Genomic DNA, 25,276 nt, shown 5'->3' with positions numbered 1-25,276 from the left:
GCAGAGATTAACAATGGAGCAGAGACTAAAGGAAAGACAAGCCAGCCTAAATATAGTTAGTTACCTCCCTTATTATTTAAACTCTCTTTGTTACAAGCAGGTAGGTAGAGAAAAACCCCTCCCCCAAGTCCATCAGCAACTCATAGCCCAATCAGCATCTTCATCTTCAGTCTCTGGAGGCGGAACTTCCGGTGTGACAGGAACTTGGAGAGAGGCATGGCTATTAGCAGGAGGTTGGAGAGAGGCGTGGCTATTTGTGACAAGGCAAGGTCTGAAGGAGCTTAGCTGGAGGAGGGTCACAGTCTTTTATACAGGAATGCTAATATTAATCATAAGAACCCTGTCTTCATGAATAGTCATTTTCCCAAAGTTTCACCATCTGACAGTATATATCATGTAGATGCTTTTCTAGGTGACATGGACACTCCTAATGTGACTGCTCTTTAAAGAGTTGATGATCAAAAAGTTACTTTTTTTTTAATGTCAAGAAACATTGCTGCAGAATAATCTGTCCCAAGCAAGGATAGAGTCTTTGTTGAGAGTCTTAATGAATTTAATTTACAAACTTTTTTATTAGTTGTACTCTACATTACATAGTTAATAATAATATACTCTGAAGTAAAGTGAATATTAATGTCATATTTTGATTCTCAGAATTTTATCAGAAATTATGAATGGCATTATATTTAAAACTTAGGTATTACCTGTAATTTAATTGTTACAGTTTAAAGTCTTGGAAAAAAAGTAAATTGGCCTGAATTAGATGTATACAACCATTGCTCACTTGAGTTATTCCATCTTGCAGCCTTGTATTTTCAGTAGGACTTGGTAATCTAATCACTGAGAGAAGTCAGAGTTCCTGAGACAATGAGGTGAGAAGGAATCTCCAAGGGTGTTTTACTTACTTGCTTCATTGTTGTAGCCAAATACAGTGCTAAATCAGCATGCTGAAGAGTTCATTTTGCATCCAAGTTAAGAAAGAACATCCCAGTGGCAGGAGCTTGAGAATGTTGGTCCCATTGCACAGTGGTGACGCTGCAAAAGTCAATGAATGTAGGCATTCAGCTTGTTTCCACCTTTCTACCAAGTCTGGGAGTTGAGTTTATGGAAGGATGCCACCTAAACTTTGGCTGTGTTTTTCCATCTCAGTTTAGAAAGCCCCTCACCAATATGCCCAGAGGTTTGTCTTCCAGAGGATTCTAGATGTTGTCAGGATGACAATAAATACTGTCACTGGATGAATAGAGAGAGAAGCGCTGCCATTCCTTTGGCCAGAACTCAATCACATGGTTTAAGTAAATGAAAGTGAATGAATGAAAGCTGAGAAGGGGATTCGGCTTCCTGTCAGTGAAGAGATGCGATTCTTGACTCACAAATAACATTGTCATCGCAACATAAATTCATTATTATAATCCAGACACCCACAACTACTAAAGCCTTTCAGTGCTATCCCCTGTACTGAAGCTGGCATTGTTATCATTGTTTAACAGTTGAATGGTTAACACATGCTTTAAAATGGTAGAAATAGATGACCATTCAGCTTTGCCTTTCAGATCTGATTTCAAGCTGTAGTTTTGATCCAGTCTGCTCTGCTGTTTATCCATTCAAGACCTACAATTGTTATCCCCACACTTTGTAGAGACAATAGTGTGGAAATATTCCATTAACATTAGACCAAAGTTTCCTAATGACCAGTAAATAGCTTGCGTATGAGCACTGTGAAACATCATCTGGAAATCTTTAAATAAAGTAGTTTTTCATCTCTTTTTGATGGTTAAGTCATGATTACAAACAAAGGCTGAAGAATAGATTATCAGAAACCCTGTAAATGTTCCTTGAGCTTTATCATATAATGGCCTTTGAATGTATTCCTTTGGTGGATAGTAGAGATGAGAGAAACAACATAAAATGCAAGTAACAACCTGGAATGTAGCCAGCTATAGAGACAGACTACAAAAACCGCAACAGTAAAACTCAATCCCCCCAATTGTTCATTATGCTATATAATTTTCATTGACCTTGTCTCCATCAATTATACCTCAAACACTAATGTTTGTCAGATAACTGAAGGGAAAACACATAATGAGTAATTTTAGAAAAAAAAAGAGAAATTAAAGGATAGAGATAGCATGAGCTGTTTGGCAGATTGCTGAAGAGCATAAGTAGATTTAGATGCTCAATATAGCAAATATGAGATACTGAATAATCATACTCTTATTTTATATTGCTAATTAATATGAGGAGCTACTCATTGAAAATTGAAAAGGAAACAAGACAGGGGGACAGAGATTTTTGCAGTTCACATCAAAGGCAGACTGAATTGATATAATTTATTCTTAGTGTTTGTCCCTCTGTTAGTTTTTATGTCCATATTAGTACATAATAGAAAGGGTAAAGTTACTCAAAGAACAAATCACTTCCTAGCTTTTTCTTTCAAAGGGATTCATTATTTTGTACAAATTTCTTAGATATATGTGGTGTGTGTGGGTGTGGGTGGGTATGTACACACTCGCATGCACACACAGTTTTGTGTGTGAATGGTTCTAGCAGAGAGTATGTGGAGAGGAGAGAGCAGCCTTCATCGTCTATACTCACCTTCCTCCTTGTCAGGGACATGGTCTCTGTTTCTCTCTACTTTCATCAGGCTGTGTCATGCAAACCTGTGGGAGATTATCCTGTGATGAACTTCATCCTTTAAAAAAGAGAATGCGTATCTATCTATCTATCTATGTATCTATCTATCTATCTATCTATCTGCCTGATTTAAAGAAAATACATTGCTGAAATTTCCAGCAAGTATCTAACAATAAAAACATGATGCACATTTTGCAATTTTTAATGAGAATCTGTTATTTCACAGAAGTCAAAATTCATTTCATGTGGCAGGAGTCAGGTATTTCGGGTGCTAGAAACAAATCAGAATTTGTCCCCACACTACTTGGTTATTCTGTGAGAGAATACAACCATATAGGCAGGTGAGCTGAATCACAGATACCCTTGGATAAATGCCATTATATTATCATAAGGGAGGAAATGCGTTATTTTCTTAATGGGAAGGATCCATTATCTTACATCTCCGAATGGCAACCCGTGAGCAGAGATCTGTCCAAATCTAGGATCTATGGGTGTGGTGCACTCTTCCTTCAAGCTTTGGAACTCTGTTCTTTTTTAAAATAACAAAATTTTGTTTGGGAGTACAAAATAAGTTTTCCTTTTAGGATCACAGTGTCTATAGCTAAGATGCGACAATGCAAAGTACCGGTTGGAGCAGGCAGATTTGAGATGGGTTAGCAAAGAATCAAGGGATTTTCATGGTTTTGCTAAATTGCGTTGTAAAAAATAGCCAAAAAGAAAGAAAAAAAGCGTATTATTATCTCTTCCGTTAAGACACTGTACTGAGCCGGGCGGTGGTGGCGCACACCTTTAATCCCAGCACTTGGGAGGCAGAGGCAGGCGGATTTCTGAGTTCTAGGCCAGCCTGGTCTACAGAGTGAATTCCAGGACAGCCAGGGCTACACAGAGAAACCCTGTCTCGAAAAACCAAAACCAAAACCAAAACCAAAAACAAAAAACAAAACAAAAAAAAGGGACACTGTACTGAAATGAGGATTGGAGATCTCAGAAAGGAAACAATAAAGGGAATCGTTGCTCACACTTCCCTAATCTCTCATGGTCAAAGACTGAATCTTTACTTCCAGAGAATTTGTTATTATAGTGGATAACTTTACATATGTTATAAAGGCGCTAGCTTAAACAAAACAAGGGGTCATTGCCTTAGTCTCAATTTTTTTTTATTTACTTTTGGTGACTGTATGAAACCTTGTACCATCATACTGAAGGTCTAGTCTCACCAATGACCTGTTATAGAGTTTTAGGTGATTAAAATGGCTTCTGATTCAATTGGGACTTTTCAAACTAAAAAATAAATTCTGTTTTATGGTTTTGTTATAGCACACTTTCTAAAATGATGATGATGTGGACTGGGAATGCTTCAAAACACCGGAGAGACCTGAGGCTAAGCAGTAGAAGGTCGCTGGTCTTCGAGGGTTAACATATTTCTAGAGGTCTCAAGAAACACAGATTAGATTCACCAGTGCTGTCCATCCCTTCTTTCACTTAACTCCATTGCTCTGCTTTTAATGCACCAAATGATGGTTCATAACTTCTTGTGACAATTACACACACACACACACACACACACCTGAGAACATTATTAATAGTGCTGGTACATACATACAATGGTAGGCATTCCTTTGGGCTAGATTAGCACAGTAATAGAGAAAAGGCTCCAGAAAACCTTCCTATTTGCTGCCCTACGGTAGAGGAACAACCATCTCACATTGACAGCAATGCTGAAGAACAAAGGATCTTTGATGCTGACTTAGTTGTGAGCTGTGTTGCAGAAGCATGGGCATTTGTGTTCACAGGCAAGACACATGCCTATTGCATGTTGTCACACAGGTTCTCTACAAAAACAGCGCAGAGACCTGGGATGCTAACAGTAGCCTGCTGGGCATCACTGTTTATCCCTCCCTCCACAGCTTCATATCTTCCTTGCATACTCTTTTTTTATTCTTAAAGTATTCATACAAAGAGAAGTTCTGCCTCAGTATTCTATGCTATTTGCTCTATTTGATTTATTCAAAAATCATTGTTAGCCGGGCAGTGGTGGTGCACACCTTTAATCCCAGCACTTGGGAGGAGAGGCAGGTGGATTTCTGAGTTTGAAGCCATCCTTGTCTACAAGGGTGAGTTCCAGGACAGCCATGGCTACACAGAGAAACCCTGTCTCAAAAAAACCTGAAAAAAAAATCATTGTTAAGTTTTGAACACTTCCTAAACTCATCAATCAGGAGCAACATTATTTTTCAACTTTTAAAATTCTAGTGAAAGAAAATTCTTCTTTCATAAAAGTATGTTGCATAAATATGACAAAAACATTATTTTTAAATAAAAATAGTGCTGTATTTCAATCAACTCATATTTAAGATTGCTGAAGTGATATTCATTAAATAAATCAATGGAATGGACCAAAATACTATTCATACATAGATGCACATACATTTTTATAAGGTAGATTTATTATACATTAATATAAGTATTAATGATTATCTCAAAATGATTTAATTGCAATCAGAAATTTCCAATTTATTTCAGAAGGATAATATTTTCTCATACTTGTCTGCCTCAGAATCTTTCTAGAGAAAAATAGAACAAGATAAAACAAAATAATGCAGGAGCGAGCAAATCATTCTTGTCTGGTCAGGAGTTTTTACACATTATTTTAATTGCCTGATGTCTTGTTGTAGGTAATGACATATATATATATATATATATATATATATATATATATAAATTTGATATGGGAAAAATGTATACTAAGGCAATTTTACACAGAAAAAAAAATCCATCTGAGCAGCCCTTGACTTTAAAACTGGTTCTTTAATGACAAGTGAAGCAATTTCTATTTTTCTTCTTTCCTTTCTTCCTTCTTTCCTTCCATCTCTGTCTCCCTCCCTCTTTCCTTCCTTCCTTCCTTCCTTCCTTCCTTGTCTCTTTCCTTCCTTCCCTCCTTCCTTCCTTTCTTGTCTCTCTTTTTGTAGTCTTTCTTTTGTTTTCTATTTTTCCTCTTCATAAGCTAAAATGGATTTTCTAGTTTCTATCACAAGGTTCAGGTTTTAAAGACTTTTGTTTACCTACAAAGGAAGAATCAATATGTAGAAAAAAAAATCTACCTTTATAATTTGTGTTTACTTAAAGCTCATCAAGTTCAAGTAAAGTATGATCTCTCTAGCACAGATTCTCTGAAATCTTGCAGAAAATGATTATGTTACTTCTCTTGACCTTAATATCATCCACATTAAATTTCTGACTAAGAACCTCTTACTGTTGCTTATTTAATGTGCAAGTTTTGGTTATTACCTTAAAATTTCCTTTAAATAACATTGTTAAACTATTAAATAATTAAATATCATGTTTTCTTTAGGCACATTGCACTATCAAAAGATCTTGACAAAGCATTCTTTTATGAATCAATTCCAAATTTGTCTTCAAGAAAGATAGAAAATATATACTCCAAAATATCTTTGCTTCAAATTTAAATTTCTTAGTAGGAATAATTACACAAAAGAAGATGTCAATTCAAAATAATTGACCTTGTTTTGTGACTTTTAAAAGGTAGTTGTGAATATAAAATACTGGTATTTGGCAAAAACCGACTTACTAAATGAAATCGTTAAATAAAACTCCTCTGTTGAAGTCATTCCTATACCAGACATGTGACTACATTTCTGTGAGGTAAAATGCAGCCAGTTCTACCCTAGGAGACAGGAGGAATTGTTGGGTGGGCTCTCTCCCATCTACTCCCACAATTCTCCAAACACACTCGTTCTGACTCCTGACTAATTTTATACATTATTTAAAGAAATGCTCTTGTAATTGAAAAGTAGTTAAACTAGAAGCCAGAAGAAAATTTCTGAACGGTACGTGTCAGTTCTCTTTTCCCAGATCTTAAAATTAAAAGTCTCATTAGCTTATTTGATTTTTAATTCTTACAGAATATCATTATGGAACTTGTGTTTGTTGGAAAGAAAAAAGTTGTTTGCTTGAGATTAGAGGAGGTGTTTCTTGGATAGTATAACAAGACAGATTTTTTTTTCAATACTTTACTTAAAACCTAATACAATGTCCAAGTCAAAAGTTTTAAATAATCATCAACTATTTTCTAGCATCCTGGAGAGGTAACAGATGTTAATCCAGGACATTTTTGGATTTTTCTTTTTCATAGTGTTCTCAAACACAGAACTCCTGTCTTGTGGTGTTGCTGAATTGCAACATATAAACTTGTTTCCTGTTAATATTTTTTTCTTTTTTCTTTCCTTTTTTGCATATGATGCTAATTTGGACTCAATACTTGAAGAATTTAGCAGTTTTGAAGTGCAATCTTTAGCCATAAAGAGAAAAAGTGCTTTCTATTTTATTTATGGCGAAAGATTGTACTTCAAAACTGCTATGATGACTTTTGATGCTTCATGAGAAGTGTGGCTTAATTCAGACCTTTGAGCGAAGACAGTTTTATTGCCATCATGAACAAGCCTGCTGGAATGCCCAGAGATCTCTCCTAATTGCTTATTTAAATGTCGTTGGCCTTTTTGAGGAAAAACACTCCATTTCTCAATATAGGCAAAGGAGAACTAAGTTCAACGGAGGCACCAAAACACATCCAACCAAACAAAAGACTCCTCTAATGTCCTCAAATACAGTTTCTTTCCTAATATTTTCCAGTAGGGGGAACTAAAGACTCGCCAAGCAGAGGCTGGCTTTGCTCAGGGACCTGCGTGAGTTCCTGTCAGGCGCTTTTATAATCACCTGAACAAGCATCCAACAGCTACCAAGCAAAGCTTTTGATCACACGTGGGTCCGGCCACAATGGCCAGGGCACCTTAGACAGGGGCAGGCATCTGATTTAAAGTGGCCTTCCCTAACTGTCTCCAGCCCTAATAGCATGCATTCCGTAGTTTTTGCTTGGAATGTATTCCCTTTTATCATGTTTGGGCTGAAATTCCGCTCGAGCTCCTGTTTAGCTTAGTTGGGTTATCAGCATTCCTAAATCAGAGGCTGTTTTCCGAATTTCCTTTTAGAGGTCCTAAAAAGAGCGAAAGCTCTTGGAAAACCACTTCCTCCAAGTCTTTTGATCCTCGACCTCCTCCATTCCTAGAGTCTTCTGCAGGACTCTTTTATCACAAGGTCCCGAATTATGGTCAGTGAGTGTGGAGAGGTCAGAAGGCAACTGAACAACATTAGCCGGATGCCAATCCTTCCCCTAGCTTCTCTTGGGGATTCCGTAGTTAGCCATAGATCTTGCCTAAAACAAGCAGGAAGAGGTTAAAGATACCCCTCCCTACAGCCACACAGTTGGTTTTGTGTGTGTGTGTGTGGGGGGGGGTGTTCACTTACAACCACATAGGGATATATGTACACAAAACCTTTCTACTCCAATAGGTACTTCATCCCATCTCTTGCTCTCCCTGTTGGCCAGCTTCTTTCTGGTGAAGTGCGTGTGTGTGTGTGTGTGTGTGTGTGTGTGTGTGTGTGTGTGTGTGTGTGTGTGTGATTTTAACAGGTAATGAGGCTGTACCCCAGGTCCTGGAAGATCATCTTTTTTTTTTTTTTCCTAGAAAAGCTCTTGTGCAGCTCCGGCAGACGGAGCGATGAATAATTAGGAAGGGCTTCCATGAAATCACTCACCGAGAAAATTACCTGCCCATTAAACGGGCCGCGTGAAGAGCGGGAGGCTGGAAGCCCACCTCACCCCTCCAGAGGAGGGAGGGAGGGGGACGCCCAGGAGGCTCCCAGAATGGGAAAGAGTTGATGGCTAATCGCAGTCTTAGGGAGCCAGCAGCAGCTCCACATTGGTTCATTTCCGTCCCCACTAAGACTCGTCGCTTGCCCGGTTACCCTTGCTCCGTGGACCCCGGTGCGGGCTGTCGCCCCCTGCACGCGAGGGTGATTGGGTGGAGGTGGAGGTCCGGGTACACCCTTCTATCCTCCAACCCCACCCGGGGATATACCGGGAGCAGCTTTTTCCTCCCCTCCTCTCCTGCTTCCTTGCCTTCCCTCCTCCAAGTCCTTCCAGCCCCTGGCAGCTGCTGGAGGAGGCGGTCGCAGCGCAGCCTCCGCCGCAGAAGCAGTGACTGTCCCGAAAGGGGCTGGAGGCAGGACTGCTCCTGGGGGCTGGACCACGCGCTAGCATCCTCCGGGCTCCCAGCTCCGGAGCTCCTAGATCTGGCGGCGGCGCTCGCCCCGCAGCAGCTGGCCGCTAGATCTCTCCGGGGGCGGCCCCTCCGGGGTGGCCGCGGCCTCAGCTCAACCCCTCCCTCTTCCCTTGCTTCTTCTCCTCGCCCTCCTCCTCGCTCCCTCACCACGTAGGAGTTCCCATTCTCCACCCAAGCGGTTCTGCTTTCCCCCTTTCCTTCCTTTTGGAAACCAGAGACTCCGAGGGAGGCGACCAGGCTGCGGAGGAGAGGGCCGGCTCACAAAGTGCTGCTTTGACACATCCTTAGGATGGAAGTTAAGTGAAAACAGAACAACACAAAACAAAACTCCGCGAAGTGTTGCTGCTACGGAGGAGACCAAGGGGAAAGAAAACCCGGTGGGCAGGTCAATGGTTGCTCCTCAGCGCGTTGGCAAGTTTGTGGAACACTTTCTAGGAATTAGATCTTTTTTGTCCCCCATCATCTTCTTGACTTCTGAAGAATGAAGTTGTGTTTGGATTGCAATGGAGTCTAAGGAGACAGCGCTAGACGCACGTGAATAGTCCCGCCAGCTGGGCTGAATTTGTGGGAATTTGGGAAGCCAGCCTGTGGAAGTACAGCGGCTCTGGAGTCCCCTGGGTTCATTCGGATGGCACCTAATGTGTCCCGCGTCAGACCTCTTCACCAACAGCTTCCGATGTTGCCATTTTGCTCTTCTTGACCTTAATTAATCTCTAGGAAAGTCTAAACTTCGGACCTACCTCTTTTTTTGATACTTATTTTTGTACTTCTGCTCTCTGGGATTGGTTTCTTAAACAACCTGGATCCTTTTTCATATGTCAAAATGAATCCTCTGATGTTTACACTACTACTGCTCTTTGGATTTCTCTGCATTCGGATTGATGGTGAGTTAAAGCCCCTCTTTCTTTATGAGACTGTTGTGCCTTCTGCAGAAAATGACAGTGTAGTTGGTAGTGTGTTTGGCCACGCACAAGCTCTTCAGGAGCAGAGGTGCTATGTCTTTTGTTTCTAACCTGATGCTAGTGGAACATGAGATATCCACCCATTGTTATTGTGATTAATTAATTGATGAGTGTTACAGTAAGTGATGGGCCCCAGCTTAGAAAAATAACTGTTAAAAAAACAATGCTAAGAAAGAACCCAGAATGGTGTGGCTACTCTTTCTTTGGTATTTGTTCGGGTATCTAAACTTTGGCTTAGGCATTCAACTGAAGAACTGTAGTAGCTGATACTTGAAGATGCATTCAATGAGGAGGATTTGATATCAGGTATCTCAAGGTTCAAAGTGTGTCGCCTGTGTGTAATGAATGCTATCCCATCGCAAAACCAGAATGAAGGATCTAGATCACAGAGAGAAAACTGTCACAAGTGAGACTGGGCGAGGCTCCAGGAAGGAGGCAGTACCCACTCTGGGCTGGCTGCAAGCTGGGAGCCCTCAGCTGGGTCCCCAGTGGACAAACACAATGGAGACTCCAAACAGGTGCTGTAGGTATCCTGCTAGGCTGTGCCACTCTGTCAAGCAGACAGTTTTCAACCTCGGCTTTTCCTGTCTTTTGTTCAGAGTTAGTTTCCTGGGATATCCTCACTGAATATCAGGTTCTTGTGAGATCATTACCCAACCTTTTTTTTTTTCCTTGTGGCTGTTTGAATGAGAAGTATTAATAATTGTAAATATACTATGAGTTTATTCTTTGAAACTAAAACATATATCTAGGGACTTTTTTTTTATATCAGTGACAAGTGTTTATGAAAAGTGGACTAAGCCACCATACTCTGAACATGGCAATAACTTTCATTTCTAATGCTCATAAAGAATCTGAGGCATATTAATCCAGATATTTAAGACATCAAGAGAACATGTTGCTCCATAAACTTTTCTTTGAATTCATTACTTGGGACATTGCCTGTTATTGCCCGTCTGTAGGAGCCAACTGTGGTTCCGGCAGCTGCTATGCAGAGTCTGAGTATCAGACTCAAAAGAAAAGCTATCTATAAACACAAGGCAACACGGAAGATGAGCAGATCCACTGCCAAGTGGCTGTTTTCAGCTCTGGAGTACTTGAGTTCATTTGCTCTTCTCCAAGTGATAGGGGTCCAGGAGCGTGCCTGTGTGCACAATGTTTCTCTTTCCCTGAAAAGTAGTAGAAGCTTAGGATTTGGTCACTTCAATTGACATTGTGGTGATTTCTAGCATTATAGCAATAACCATTTCATTTCTAATAGGTTTACTTTTACACTACCCGAATACCATCCTAACACAAAGGTTTTATGTATTCCAAGTGTGTTTGATTGTTGTACTAAGACTTTTCCATAGCAATGCATTTACAAATTATATATTGATCGTAAATTTATCACCATTTTTAACATCAGAGTCTTGGGGAAGCATACAATTAAATTGCTTCATGGAAGTGACAGAGGGAATCCAAAAAGATTAGTTACAGAATGTAATTAATGTACCAAGATGTTTGGATATGAATGAAACAAATGCAATTAACCAGTGTGATGGACCAGCAGCAGTAACATTATCTATCTTCCTCTTCTCCCTCACTCCCTCTATCCCCCTGTTTTATCCTTCTCTCCTTTCCATCTTTCTCTTGCATGCCCTCCCCTTCCTCCTCCTCCTCTTTCCCCTCTTCTTCTTTATTTCCCTTCCTCCTTTTTCCCCTCTCTAAAGACATGTCTGGAATCTTTGTTCTGATTTTCCATTATAAATTAAAGAGGCAGGTTTTGGGTCTGTATCATCTGCATGGGAGTTTCTAGTAATGAAATGAAAAAAAAAAATGCTGACAGGTAAAAGAGTAAAGACTGAAGAGACAATGTTAAATTTCATATGTGTAAAACTAGTTAGTGTTTAGAATGTGCTAGGACAGAATCAGAGGCGTTATAGACATTCTTACTGAATTTGACATTGGGTTGTCTTTGGGTACTTCAGAAGGGTGACAGCTCTTCCATGGGGATTGTTGAAAATTTGGGATGTGGATAATACTGCCACCTAGGCTGTTGCAAGACTTGGGACCCTGCATTCACATAGCCAGTGAGGAGGCTGCTGTATAGAATGGCTCATCTCTGTGCTCATCCTGGATTCTGTGATATTTATTTACTTATTGTCCTTTTCAGAGCTGTGGGCTTATTTTCCACATGAATTTCAAATTTAGAGAAGCTTGTACCATTCCAAAGATATACTGACTATCCTTGTGCTCAACATAGAAATTAATTTTATTCAGTGACAAATGATACATAGATTTGCATTAAAATTTGCTTGGTGGGTTATTTATATGTGCATTTTTTATGGTGCATGAAAAAATGTTAGAGTTTTGCCTCCTCATAGAAAATTTGTGCTAATATTATTTATGAGTTTTCAGAATCTTTCCCTATAGCAAGCCATGAAGAATAAATACTGAGTTAGTTGAGAACTGATGATGAGCTTAAAAAAATGTTTGATGTGAAGATATTTTTTGAAACAGATAAATAGCCATATTGAGTGTTTACTCTCTGTAATATAGAATTATAATGAATTTAGGCTTTGCTTAGTAGATTTCACTTTTAAATAACAGTGGTTTCAATCTGTTAATGGGATATAGTTTGAATGATTGCAAGATTTTAAATTATAATCCCATCCCATATATCAATTTGATAATTTTACAATACTTCTGAAAGGTGTTTTCACAGTGATAATGGTTTTCTCTTCTTTACTCCTTACCTATTACTACATGAAAATGACACATGTGGTATTTGGGGAGATAAAGATAATGTGTGTGCACAGTGCAGATGCATAATCTCATATAGGTTTATACATTTTGCTAAAGTGCTCTTTTCAGTAATGGGCTCATTATCGTAGCCATATGTAGCCCATTTAAGAACTTGAATTGCATATAAGTAACCTGAAATTTGTTCTTGTAGCTGAGCAGTAATATCACATTTGAATTGGCTTTGTTTGAATAACCTTTGATGCTACGCAACATGTGGACCATAAACCAAAAGGATTACTTAGAACATTAAACTAGAAAATGTTAAAGTAAAAGTCATGGTAATACACACACACACACACACACACACACACACACACACACAGAGAGAGAGAGAGAGAGAGAGAGAGAGAGAGAGAGAGAGAATAAAAAAGTTCTTGTCATTTTACTTCTGACTAGCTTATAAAAACAGCATCTTTGACAGTAAAAATATGGATAAGCAAGGAAAGAACTTATACATGGATATGTGTATAAATTTACTTCCCATGTGCAGTTTGGTTTCTGAATAATAATATAAAAATGGGGGAGGGGATTATCTTACTTTTATTTATTTATTTATTTTATTTATTTGTTTGTTTAATGTTTGTTTAACGTTTGAGGACACTATAGCTGTCCTCAAACACACCAGAAGAGGGCATCAGATTCCATTACAGATTGTTGTAAGCCAGAATGTGGTTGCTGGGAATTGAACTCAGGACCTTTGGAAGAGCAGTCAGTGCTCTTAACTGCTGAGCCATCTCTCCAGCCCCTTACTTTTATTCTTATTTTTTTTCTTCTGCTTCCTTCTTCCTGTTTTTCCCATTCCCCCTCCCTCCCTCTTTCTTTTATTCTTTTCTTCCTTTTATTTTGGACATTGTAAAAGAACTTAGAGAGACATTTGAAGTGTGAAGGAGATTGTGTCTAGTATTTATAAAATGGTAATTGGTCAGATTTGAAGTTAAGGAAGTTAAGCTAATACTTGTTTGTTTTAGGTGTATGTAACTTTGGTTTACACATCCTCATTTTTCTTTAAGTAAACTATATAATTTTAAATAACCTTGATATGAATACTATGTTTTCCAAACCTAGACAAACAGAAGTTTCAGATCTGCCTTCAAGCAACGGTAGAAATTTATAAAATAACATTTTATAGAATTAATATTAAATAACAAAATTGTCATCTCTCTTGTAGTTTCTTCAGATACAGACCGGCAAATCTCAATCAGTACATGGCTTGCTATTAATTTTCTCCTTTAAAAGATATTGAATGAAAAATGACTGAAAGACGATATTCTTTTTAAGGAGAAAGTTTTGCAAAATCCTTTTTTGAGTCTTTTAGTTGGGTGCTATGTCAAGATGAATATTTAACATTATCTGTGGCATGTGCTGTACACACCTCAACTACTTGTCTATAATTCAAAATAGTGTTGGAGTCACCAGGCCTCCGTTATTATTGTTCTCTTCATTTCTGTTATTACTTAAAGTCTTTCATCTGATCCATATGTATGCTGATGTCTCTAAAACAGCCTAATCATTTTGCGGACATCAGAGTTGGGTTCACCATGATGCATCTATACCTTGCATGTTTCGAGGGCCTGGAGTATTGTTTGGCAGGTCCCTCTCTGACTGCATAGTATATTAGCTTAATAACTCGTGACACTGTCACAAATTCAAGCCTGAGATAGAATCATAATTTGATTGTCTGTTTTTTGGAGTTAATTCCATCTCAGTAAATAGCTTCATTATTCCCATTTTTGATGATCCAAAATAATGAATCACCTTGACCTGTTCTCATGGCTCATACCTAGCTCTTTATGTAACATTTGAAACTTAGCTTAACTTTATCATATTTTTATCACCCATTGTCTTATGCATAATTTAAAACACATTCTAAGCTAAAAATATTTTTCAACGAGTGTCAGATTTTATCCAGATTCTAGAATTATTGATTCTGCTTTATTAATACTAAGCTATCAGGCTTAGCAAACATCCCTTCCTTTCTTTTCTTAGTTCTCCACACTATAGTCAGTAGGACCTTCACTACACATGTAAATGAAATGTGTGTTCTTCTGTAGCTCTTTGCTCATGGCTTCCAGAAAGCCTGGAACAAGGTATGCAAGACTCTGTGAATGCAGACTTTCTTCTACCTATTGACTGCAATAGTTCACACTATCTACCTAGAATATACATGTAAAACTATGAAGGAAGTCATTTAGCTCACTCTAGGTCTTTGTATGTGATCTTTACAAAAAAAAACACTCTAATCTAGATCTTGGCATTGGTATAGTTCCTCAATTATTTATTGATATTGGAATTGGATTCTGATATCGTCATTTTGAAAACATGGATGTATGAAAATAATAACAAAAAATTACCTTTCAATTGATAAAATAGATTCCTGATATAATCAAGATATAAAGAGACAATGTACATTATCGGGCTTAGAATTTTGGCAGTTTCAGTCCTTGATGGTAAGCCCCAAAGCTCTGGCCATGGAGGAATTAAGCACTTCATGTGAGCACCCAGCAGAAGGACAACACTACTCATATCATGAGTGGGAAGTAAAAGCTAAGGAATGGAAGACACTGAGGTCCCAGTACAAGATTATACAAAAATCACCCAGCCTCCTCACATTACACCCCAACTTCAGAGGTTCCCATCTGATCCAAAGAGTGTAATCTTTTGAGGCTTCGGAGAATGTTTAAGTTTAAATTGTAGCTGTTGGTTAATATTTCTAACATTGCTCCTTTTGAAGTACTATTTATATTCCACCTTGATTTGTTTTAAACATATATCTTATATTACTCACCTCTAGTTAGGAAAGGTTATGTGTGAGTGTGTGTGTGTCTGTGTGTGTGTATGTGTGTGTGTGTGAAGTGTGTGTATGTGGGTGTGTATGTGTGACTCCATTTTAAGAAATATAAAGGGATAAACATATTAGCATGTCTACAATTAAAATTGAGGATCCTACACTTATAGGAGATCAGTCGAAATGTGAGGTTCTCTAGTCACAGGTGATGAACTTTGTTAGTCATGCCACAGTAAGTTGTGTGATTTCAAGTTTCTTTGTTACCTAGCTGGAGGAGACCAGGAAGATGAGCAAATAGTGGCTTAGTCTTACTGTGAAGAACGAACTTGGGACCTGAATGTTTTAGCATGGCTAATAAGATAGCTTCTATATCCGTTTCCCTAAGTGGTGACATTGTCTTCATTCATTCTTTCACTCTAAACACTTTTGCCTATATCCTCATAGGTGACCACATGCATTTTCTAAGGTCTAGGATCTTCCTTCTAATAAATATTTTTGAATACAGTTTGGAAAAGTCAGGAGCTAGTGCCTCTGTAAGAAAGACATGCAGAAACAGGAGACACTAACTTGTTTTGCTAGCAGTCAATAAGTATAGCCAGATATAGGTTTGTTTGTCATCAGACACCTGCACTGAGCACATATGCCAGGAACTTAGCTTTGACTGTCACGTTTACCAGTGTTCCTCCAAAGCCCAGAGCACTGAAAGACACACAGTACATAGTCAAATATTTGTTGAATAAATGAGAATGTGCATACGGAGTGCTTTTTTGATATTGAGTTTCATAACTAGTCCCAGCACAGGAAAAACTTAAAATATGGTGGTGTATGTGTATTTGTGTTGTGTTTATTTGTGTTTGAGAGACAATGAGAGAGAGAGAATGCATGTGTATGTATTGTATATTTAAGAAACTGACTGAGAAAGTTATTAAATATGTAGTTATAAAGAAGTTATATGATTTCTGGAGTCACAATATTATACTTTTTTCCTTGGTAAGAGACACATATTTGGCCATTTGCTCTAATATACCTTCCTTGTATCAAGCAAAGAGAATTTTCTATAATGGTTATCACAGTCATCCTTTCTCTTCTCCCAATGAACACTGCTATAATTGTTTAACACAGCTCTGAGTGTTGTATGCAGTTTTGACAACAAATTTCTTACAATGATTTTGATAAGTTGTAATAGTCCAGCCCTTTCCAGGAACTTATGTGATGACATTCAGTTCAAAAATTGAGACTTTTCTGGATATTAGGTACATATTTTCAATTTCTATACAATGATTCCAACAAATACAAATGATTGCTTTAATTTGAAAGTAGAACTAAATAGATAAGTTCTAAAATTAGTCTCCAAATGTGTAATTCTGTTAAATCTGTGAGATTAGTAAAGAAAGCTAGAAAGTAGTATCTATCAGTCATGATGAACATTATCCTCCTGTACACGCTGACTTAACCCAGGGCCTGTTCACACTAGATCCTCCTGTACACGCTGACTTAACCCAGGGCCTGTTCACACTCGATCCTCCTGTACACACTGACTTAACCAAGGGCCTGTTCACACTAGATCCTCCTGTACATACAGCTGACTTAATCCAGGGCCTGTTCACACTAGATCCTCCTGTACATACAGCTGACTTAACCTAGGGCCTGTTCACACTCAATCCTCCTCTACATACAGCTGACTTAACCTAGGGCCTGTTCACACTAGATCCTCCTGTACATACAGCTGACTTAGTTCAGAGCCTGTTCACACTAGATGCTAATCTGAGCTATGACTGGGGATAGAATAAGTAGAACCTGCTTTAAATACTGATGTAATTTTTAAAATTACTTTTATTGATTATGTGAGAATTTGTGTGTGTGGAGGTGGATATACACATTTCAAGATGAGACAGATGTAGAGAATTGGTATGTGTAGATCCCCTGACAACCGTGGGGACAGTTCTTTTCTTCATTGTCATTAATTTTTAATATATCTTGATAACTCAGTCTAGATTTAAGAAAATATCTCACAGAAGTCTTAACTAGAAATTTTATTTACAAATGAAGTCTAAAATACACACTCTTTAACTTTGGCCTGTATATATTTTTGCTAATTAGTCTTACAGAGATGAACTTCCATATGCTATAAAAATTTCCATTAAAGCATAAGGTTAGAGTTGGACAATCTCACTACAATCTAATTTTAAAATGAATTTTAACCTCGATGGGACTCCTCTGCCTTCTTCCCTATATACTGCCCTCCTTCTAATATGGAAAATTATTTGTCTCCATTTTTTTCCTAATGAATTGCTTATCTACTTTTACACTGAACTAGTCATGTTAAATATATTTTGGACTGGATCTAGTGGTACACACCTGTAATCAAGAAGCATAAAAAGGAATTCCTGTCAATTTGATATCACACACACACACACACACACACACACACACACACACACACACAGTATTTTATGATTAGGTTCTTTATCTAGCACAATACTTTCAAAAGCCATCCATATTGGACTAATATACTAGAATTCCATTACTTTGTTATTCATAATATTCTGCCTCATTGGAGGTAGAGTGAGATATGATACCAATTATGATACTAATTTTTAAAAACATTCTGACCAGTAATACATGAACTAGAAATATCTTTCCAATGAAATAATTCATGACAAATGCAGACTCGATTTGAAGATATGTCTTAAATAATATGTCTTAAATTTCCAGTAGTCAGAATTTAGAATTCAACCTGTAATTTTTGTCTTTTATGTGCTTTCCAATTACCCTGTGAAGTTTTCCACATTCAGTGAACACAAGTGAACTTGCTACTTAAGAGATTTAAAGACATAAAATATAGATCATAGAAGGATTGAATCAAAGAGGGAGAAGACTCATTTGAAAATAGAAGAAAATACATTTCCTCTAGGATTTGAACACCTAAAGCTAAGAAAATGTATGTACTTAGTTAGAGTCCACACTATCATGTGGACATCAAATCAAATCTTAGACACCAATATGATTTTGACCAGGTGTTTTCTAATTATAAGAAAATTAGCTTGGCAATACTGTGATTATCGTTTGATTCAACACATGTTTATAGTGTGCTGATTTATAGACAATGAAACTTGCAGAGCTCTTTGAGAAACACAAGGACCTACTAAATCAATACAAGAATCTTCTCCCTTGTAGATTCTGTCAGTGTTTTATATTTCATATTCTTTAAATCTCTGCTAAGTGGCAAGTTCATTTCAGTTAACCAGATGTTGAAATCTTTACTTGGTGGTTGAACAGAAGTTCTAAGATGAAAAATCACAGGATTCACACAGAATTTACAATCCCTGACTTATATAAACAAGTAACAACTAGAAAGGGAGGGCTATCAAAATTAGCTTTGGCTGTCATTGGGGATACCCATTCATGATACATTTTGTAAGATTTTTCTTAACATGAGTCTTCAGGTAGCTGATAAAAAAAATTGTTTTTGCTTTAATGGACTCATCTGTGACCACACCTATGTAACTGTGACAGGCATGCTATGACATGCTTTCCCATTACATTATATGCTGATCACAGAATGCTTGGCATTCCCAAATGAATAGTGTTTGTTATGACAAAAAGGGATAAATAAGAGAGGCCTTCTCCAAACAGCCATATTTGTTAATCAATGTTATATGATGATATAATACTGTAGTGTGTTTCATGTAGTTTTACATTTTGCAGTTATATTTTTAGTATTTTACCTACTGTTTTTGGTTTTTTAATAAGTACAGTGAGGAAAATGTTTGAGTAAGACAAACCTATTGAGTTCCAAATAAATATAGCTTTTACATATACTCAAGAGTCACAATGAGTTTCTATTATTTTCCCAAATCACATATGTTTTCTATTATTAATTTTCAAAATTGTTACAAAACAAATAGAAAGCAAAGCAAACCACACCAAAAACCAAGAGCACTGATTGTCCAATCTCCAAGGCCTCCTTCATCTTAGGTTCTTTTATGTACTTTTGGTTGAATACATTATTACTGAATGGCTTTAAAGAAAAAAATTTATAGACTAGACAATACGAACAATCGTGACCTTACCTTTACCATCCATATGAAACAATTACATTCTGTTGAGCAAACTGCATGTATTCTATGTCTGTGCTGTCTTTTGGATGGAGTGATACATTGATGAAGTGTAAAATGGGCAAATATTACAAGTCTGTGGTTTTGTTTCCCTTTCTCTCATTTTTAATAACTGGCTTTGCAAGAGACTTCTTTTGTGAATAATAAGTGGAGCTGCTAAGAAAAGCAATATGAGTTCCTGACCTTGAGAGCTAGAATCCTGTGCAACACTGTGGCTTTAGCAGCCATTTTTAAATGTCTGTGGCTAGGATTGGTGTATGATCTTGTTCCCCTGTTTTTGGTTACAAGCTTTTTAGAAATTAGCTAATGATCATGGGGCATAACTCAAGTATTCCATTATACTACACTTAAATCCAAACAACAACCACCAAGTTATAAACATCCTGGAATTGGAGGGATTTGTCCAAAACTTCTGGCATGAACTAGAACTAAATAACATGTCCATCTGCACCATGGAAATGGGAGATATTTGGAATCAGAGATATCATTATTGTTTCTTTTTAAATGCGTACATTTTTAGAAGCCAAGGTCAGAGGTTAAGGCCTTAAGATATGTGCTCCCAGGTACTAGCAAATGGCAAAATATGCTTGAAATAATTTGTTGAGATGTGTGAAAATTAGAATGTAATTTTCAAAATTACATTAAATTAAAGGGAATTTAAGATGAATTTAGCTGCAAGACTTTTGTCTTTGGCTTATCATCCTGAGTGAGGTAACCCAATCAAAAAAGAACACACATGGTATGTACTCTCTGATAAGTGAATATTAGTCCAGAAGCTCAGAATACCCAAAATACAATTTATAAACCACAAAAAAATTCAAGAAGAGGGAAGAACAAAGTATGGATCAAAAGAGAAGTCATTTCACTTTTCCACGGTTGCACACAATAGCTTCTGTGTCTAAACATTCACATATATTTCAGCAGTATGTATGCTTATTACCCAAATGCTATTTTATCATTCTCCTTCTTTTTATGGGTTGTTGGAGAAACTGAATGCAAAAGAGAAAAATATCAATTGAATTTCTCCTTTTCTTTTGAAACAGGGCTTCAGGGTTTTGTTCAATCAGCCTAGACCTAAATATGTGGCCTAGACATACTTTCTATTCAAGGTGATCCTCCTGCCACGGCCTCCAGAGTGCTGGGTATAAAAGCATGTCTGGATAGAATGTAACCCCATACAAAGCAAAACCATCACTGGGGATAGCAGTAGGTAGACTACTTACATAGCATGCATAGATACTTGGTTTGATTCCCAGTATGAACTGGGTGTGGTGGCACATGCTGGTAGAGGAGGTAGAGAGAAGCCTACCAGACTTTCAAGGTTATCCTTTATCTACTACCCTGGACAATAAGGCCAACTTGGCTTAGAAACTCTTGTCTGTCAAAGCAAGAAGAAGAAGGAAGGATGGAAAGCAGGCAGGCCATGCTGGTAATACAATAGTAATCAACTTTGTTTTTGTCCCCCATAAAAAATAAAATCTTAAAAAAAATTAAACATTTCCTTTGGCAGTAACAAAATGATTTGTGTCACTGCAATTTCTTTTTTATTGTTGATTATTAGAGACGGGGTCTCACTATTGAAGGTGGTGTGAAGCTCCTTATATAGTTCAGGGTCTTACTACTAAAGATGGCCTATATAGTTCAGGGTGGCCTTAAACTCACAGAAATCTGCCTGCTAAGTGCTAAGAGTAAAGGAATGTAGCACTGGGCACAGTCTGCATATTTTTTTCTTTACAATCTTAATTTCAGTTTGAAAGCCAGCAGTACAGAAACATTCAGGTTGTGCATGGTCCCCACGCTTCCAAACATTGATGTGGTCCTATGGCCTCTTCTCCCCAAAAGCATGGTCTTTGTGTTTGGTGACTTTGAGACTTTAAAACAAGCTAAACTCTCATGCTTTACTCTTATTGCTGTGATTTGAAAACTTGAGTGGTATCAAATTTTAATGTATGACAATAATATCAGAAATAACATTTATATCATATGGGTACTTATTTGGCAGCAAATACAGCTTTCTTTCTTTTGACTGTCTAGATATGTGAGTATAAAGTGGAAATAAAAGCAAGGCCTCCCCTCCTTTTAAAATTTGACTGGACATTTATATTTTCAGAAGAAAACTTTCCAAGCTCAGATGTCTTCTTGTATTCTCTGTGAGGTTCTCACATGCATGAAAGTTATCTGTTAGAAATTTTGGAATATTTTAGGCTTTTGATGGCCTCATTGATGTGTCTTCTTATGTTGAAATTAAATTCCAATGTAGCCCAACTTTTCACAGAATTTTTTTAAAATCTTTTTAATCAGGAACTGAACACAGCACACAAATTAGAAAGCCAGACAAATGCTTTTATAGGCTTATTTCTGCCAGAATTCAACTCTAAAGTTTATAGTCAGTGATTGCTTCAGGAATGTATACATATTTTTTGCATTTGCAATGATCCAAGAATTGAACACATATATTCCTGGGAGGGTGGAGGTTTAGAGCTATAAGAGGTCACCAAGTGGGTGCACTGAAAAATCAAAACTGAGCCTTTGAATCAATTGACTGGCCTAGCATTTGAAAGCCAGCTACATAGCAAGTAGACCAGCTGATATTTAGTTCACAGGATTGTTCACATTCACATAAAACAAAATTATTTAGCATTTGCTGAATCCTTCTTGATAATCAATTTGGGATCAAATGCAAAAGAACATGTGTCTGCTTTGTATGAAGCCAAATTCTTCTGTTTTTCTCTTAGAGCAGAGGACATGCCTTCTTCCCTGGTTGATATCGGTTGCTAGGAGAAGTGCACTGGGTTGCTTGCTTCATATCCATCAGTAAAACTAAAGAGTGCATTGAATGAGCGAAAAAGGCAGAACACAACAGAGGCCATGAATCATGACTTGTCTCCAATGTGTCCACTTTGGTCCCACTTTTTCTTTTTTTCTTTTTCCTGTGAAAACTTTTGTTTTTACCAATGATGTGTTCTTTCAGCCATTCCCCTTAATCCTTCTGGTGCCTGAGGGGATGAGAGCCACTAAAGGGTGCCTGTGCCATTAAGAGTCCACTCAGAGCCACAATAAAAGCCTTAGAGTTATTCATGGGGCCACATGAGCAAGAATGCCCTCCTCAGTGAATAGCTTTAGTCAGCTGCCATTGAGATGGACTGATTAATACCTTCTGCTCTTAATGGGGGAAAAGGCAAGAAAGAAAGGTCTTCATACTACTTTGACCATTTTGCCAATTAGATTTTATACATTTGTCCACGCTTTTGATTACTAAGTGGATAAATGTCCAATACCTGTGATAATCTTTTTCAAAGCTAAGTGTTAATTGTGACTGCTGTCAAATGAAATAAAACAGTCAAAATATCCCCAGAAGTAGTATAAAAAAATTTAGCTAGCTCATCTCGCATCTTGGCAATGTTTGTCGTGACCCTGGAGTAAAAACCTACTCTTAGTCTCTTCCTCACTGCAGTGTTTAGGCAGGTCTGCTTCACAATATCCAAATAGCAGCTCAGTTTGTTTGATAAAGAAACTAATTACAATGCTCTGGAGAGTTTAGAGGAGCATGTAATGGGAGAGGGTTATGGGTGGCAGGTGTTAGTCACCCAGGAGCACTTGGCTTTAAAGGACTTGTTGAGGTTTTTCTAGTTGTTACTTGGAGGTATATATGTAGAGTGCATGTGAATTTTAAGTATTTTAAGTATGGGATAATTTTGCATAAATAATTACAGATGACCTTTATAATTCTAATCATATCCTTTTAGATTTTTTTTTTTTTTTTTAGTACATAGCATATATAAGATAGTTCAGATAAAAACTACTCGAGGATTAATACTCTTTGTAAACAACTGATTACATAGCCACTCTGGCTTGGGAAACCTGTGAGCAACACTCAAGACGTGATTCGGTGATTTCCCTGTGGCCTATCAGCTAGATACTAGTCATCTATTAAAAGAGAGAAAGTCATGAAACCAAGCTTCTGTGGTCCTTGAACATGTTTTCCCTACTTCTCATTTTTGTCTTTGAAGGGGCCACCTATTATACTTGTTCTGTTCATTTTCCCATCCAGCAGTCCTTGCTTTCATCTAACCGTGAAAACAAGCAATATTTAAAACACCCTTGTGCTGCTTCTTAGAGCCTGTTTTTCATTCTGTAGAGGTGAAATATCTTGTTAAGAGGTGGTAATACCCAAGGGCAATCAGAGAGGAAAAACGTAACGATTTGATGAGTGATGTCTAGAGATCAGCTTTGAGCGAGGTCTGACTTCACATCTTCATTAGTGATATAAGAACAGAGCAATGGAGAAATTCTATTTCTGTACATTAGAAAATCTTTGTGACTTCCCACCCTCCTTCCCAGAAACCATGCCTAATGACTTACTAAAATGTTGACAGGAAAGAAAAGACTCTTCTTAGAGTAATAACCAGTGCTTTATTTAGTACGTAAATGTAAACGAATTCTTTAGGGAGGCAATCAGAAATCTAGACATCCAAGTAGAGGGAGAAGCTCGCAAAGCAATAACACTGAATGGGTCCAGGGGGAAATGTATAGAAAAGTCAAAGAGAGAGTGCAAATAGCCGGCTGCTGGGTCCCAGTGTACAAGCCACGGGGTGGTAGTGGCCATTTCTGGAGTGTTGCATCAGATAATGTGGCTTGAAAGCAATGGAAATTCTCTTTTCCATATGTATTCCATGGACAGAACCTGAGTTAGATTTTGCCAGATTAGACATTTGAGTTACTTTTGAGAGAGGCCATTTAGGAAGGGATGTGTCAGCTAAAAGCAGAGGTGGTCAGGATTACAGTTTCTGCATGTCCTTGCCACTTCAGATGAATACTATTAACTAAGGTGCACAAAGGAGCAACAATGTAACAATATTTGAAATATTTCACTAGCAACTCTTGAAGATGATATTATCAAGATCCGTAGAAGCAATGAGATGTTCTTAGACGAATAAACTCTCATGTCAGTTATTGCTAGTTCAGATTATAGGTGTTGCCTAGTGTAAGATTTTATTATTGAAGGAAAAGTCATGAAGTATTGTGGGCTTCCTCTATATAGGCATGAGAACTGTAATTAGATGAACTAGTTGAGCCGAATCCAGAACATAATCCTTTTAATGTCTTCCACATTAATGAGATCTGTGTAGATGAACATGACCCCTTTGGGGCTCTACAGTTTAAGAGAATGTGCAAAACTTGATAGCTTGTTCCACAGAGAACTGCAAAATGGCAAATGTGTGGAAAATAATACCTCAGCAGAGCTACCTACGTTAAAGTCCCTTTTTATTCTATTTCCCTTCTGGTCCCCTTATCTTAAATGAATAGTTCCAGGCAGAGTATTGCCCTATGGCAATTGTAAAATAGGCTATCTTGCTTCGGAACATTTGTATGGCATATCCAAAAAGTATGCCATACAAACTAGTCTCTGAGCTTTGGTTATTGTTTTATAACACTGCTGGTGACTGAGAGAAGAGAAATAATGTAGAGCTGACTGCTAACCCTCAGCAACTCTCTGTGACTCTTAAAGGCCAGGTGCTTCCACTATTCAGTAAAATCAAAGTAGTACAATGGATCCACATTGGAATTTCTCCAGGAAGCTGGAATGGACTATCTATATTTGACAGAGTGAAACCTAGTTCTCTGTCGTTCTGTTCAACTCTGCATTTTTTATTTTATTTTATTTATTTACATGTAAATTTCTCCATTCCCACTTTCCCCTCCAAAAAAAACAAAGAAACAAACAAAAACAACCAAAACAAACCCCTGTTGCCTCACACTTCCTCATGCCTGCCACCCCGCTCTCTCCCACTTTCTGGCCCTGGCATTCCCCTACACTGGGGCACAGAGCCTTCACAGGGCCAAGGTCCT

At 37.7% G+C, this 25,276-nt stretch overlaps 1 protein-coding gene across 15 annotated transcripts in view; it reads left to right on the top strand.

Moving 5' to 3' along the window:
- The window catches only part of Robo2 (roundabout guidance receptor 2), a 1,164,975-nt gene that overhangs the window by 652,284 nt on the left and 487,415 nt on the right, over positions 1-25,276 (top strand). Inside the window, exon 1 of one of the 15 annotated variants that reach the window (XM_031364258.1) lies at positions 8,660-9,658. The exons of 10 other annotated variants lie outside the window; for them this stretch is intronic. In XM_031364258.1, coding sequence (XP_031220118.1) covers positions 9,598-9,658 — 61 coding nt within the window. In that variant the 5' untranslated portion in view covers positions 8,660-9,597. Of the gene's footprint in view, positions 1-8,659; positions 9,659-25,276 lie in introns of those variants that run through there. 4 more of the 15 variants (XM_031364254.1, XM_031364249.1, XM_031364262.1 and 1 more) reach the window with 4 other exon arrangements.

The sequence above is a fragment of the Mastomys coucha genome, unplaced genomic scaffold (genome assembly GCF_008632895.1).
Source record: "Mastomys coucha isolate ucsf_1 unplaced genomic scaffold, UCSF_Mcou_1 pScaffold12, whole genome shotgun sequence".
Lineage (NCBI taxonomy): Eukaryota > Metazoa > Chordata > Mammalia > Rodentia > Muridae > Mastomys > Mastomys coucha.
This window is presented reverse-complemented; position numbering and strand designations above follow the sequence as displayed.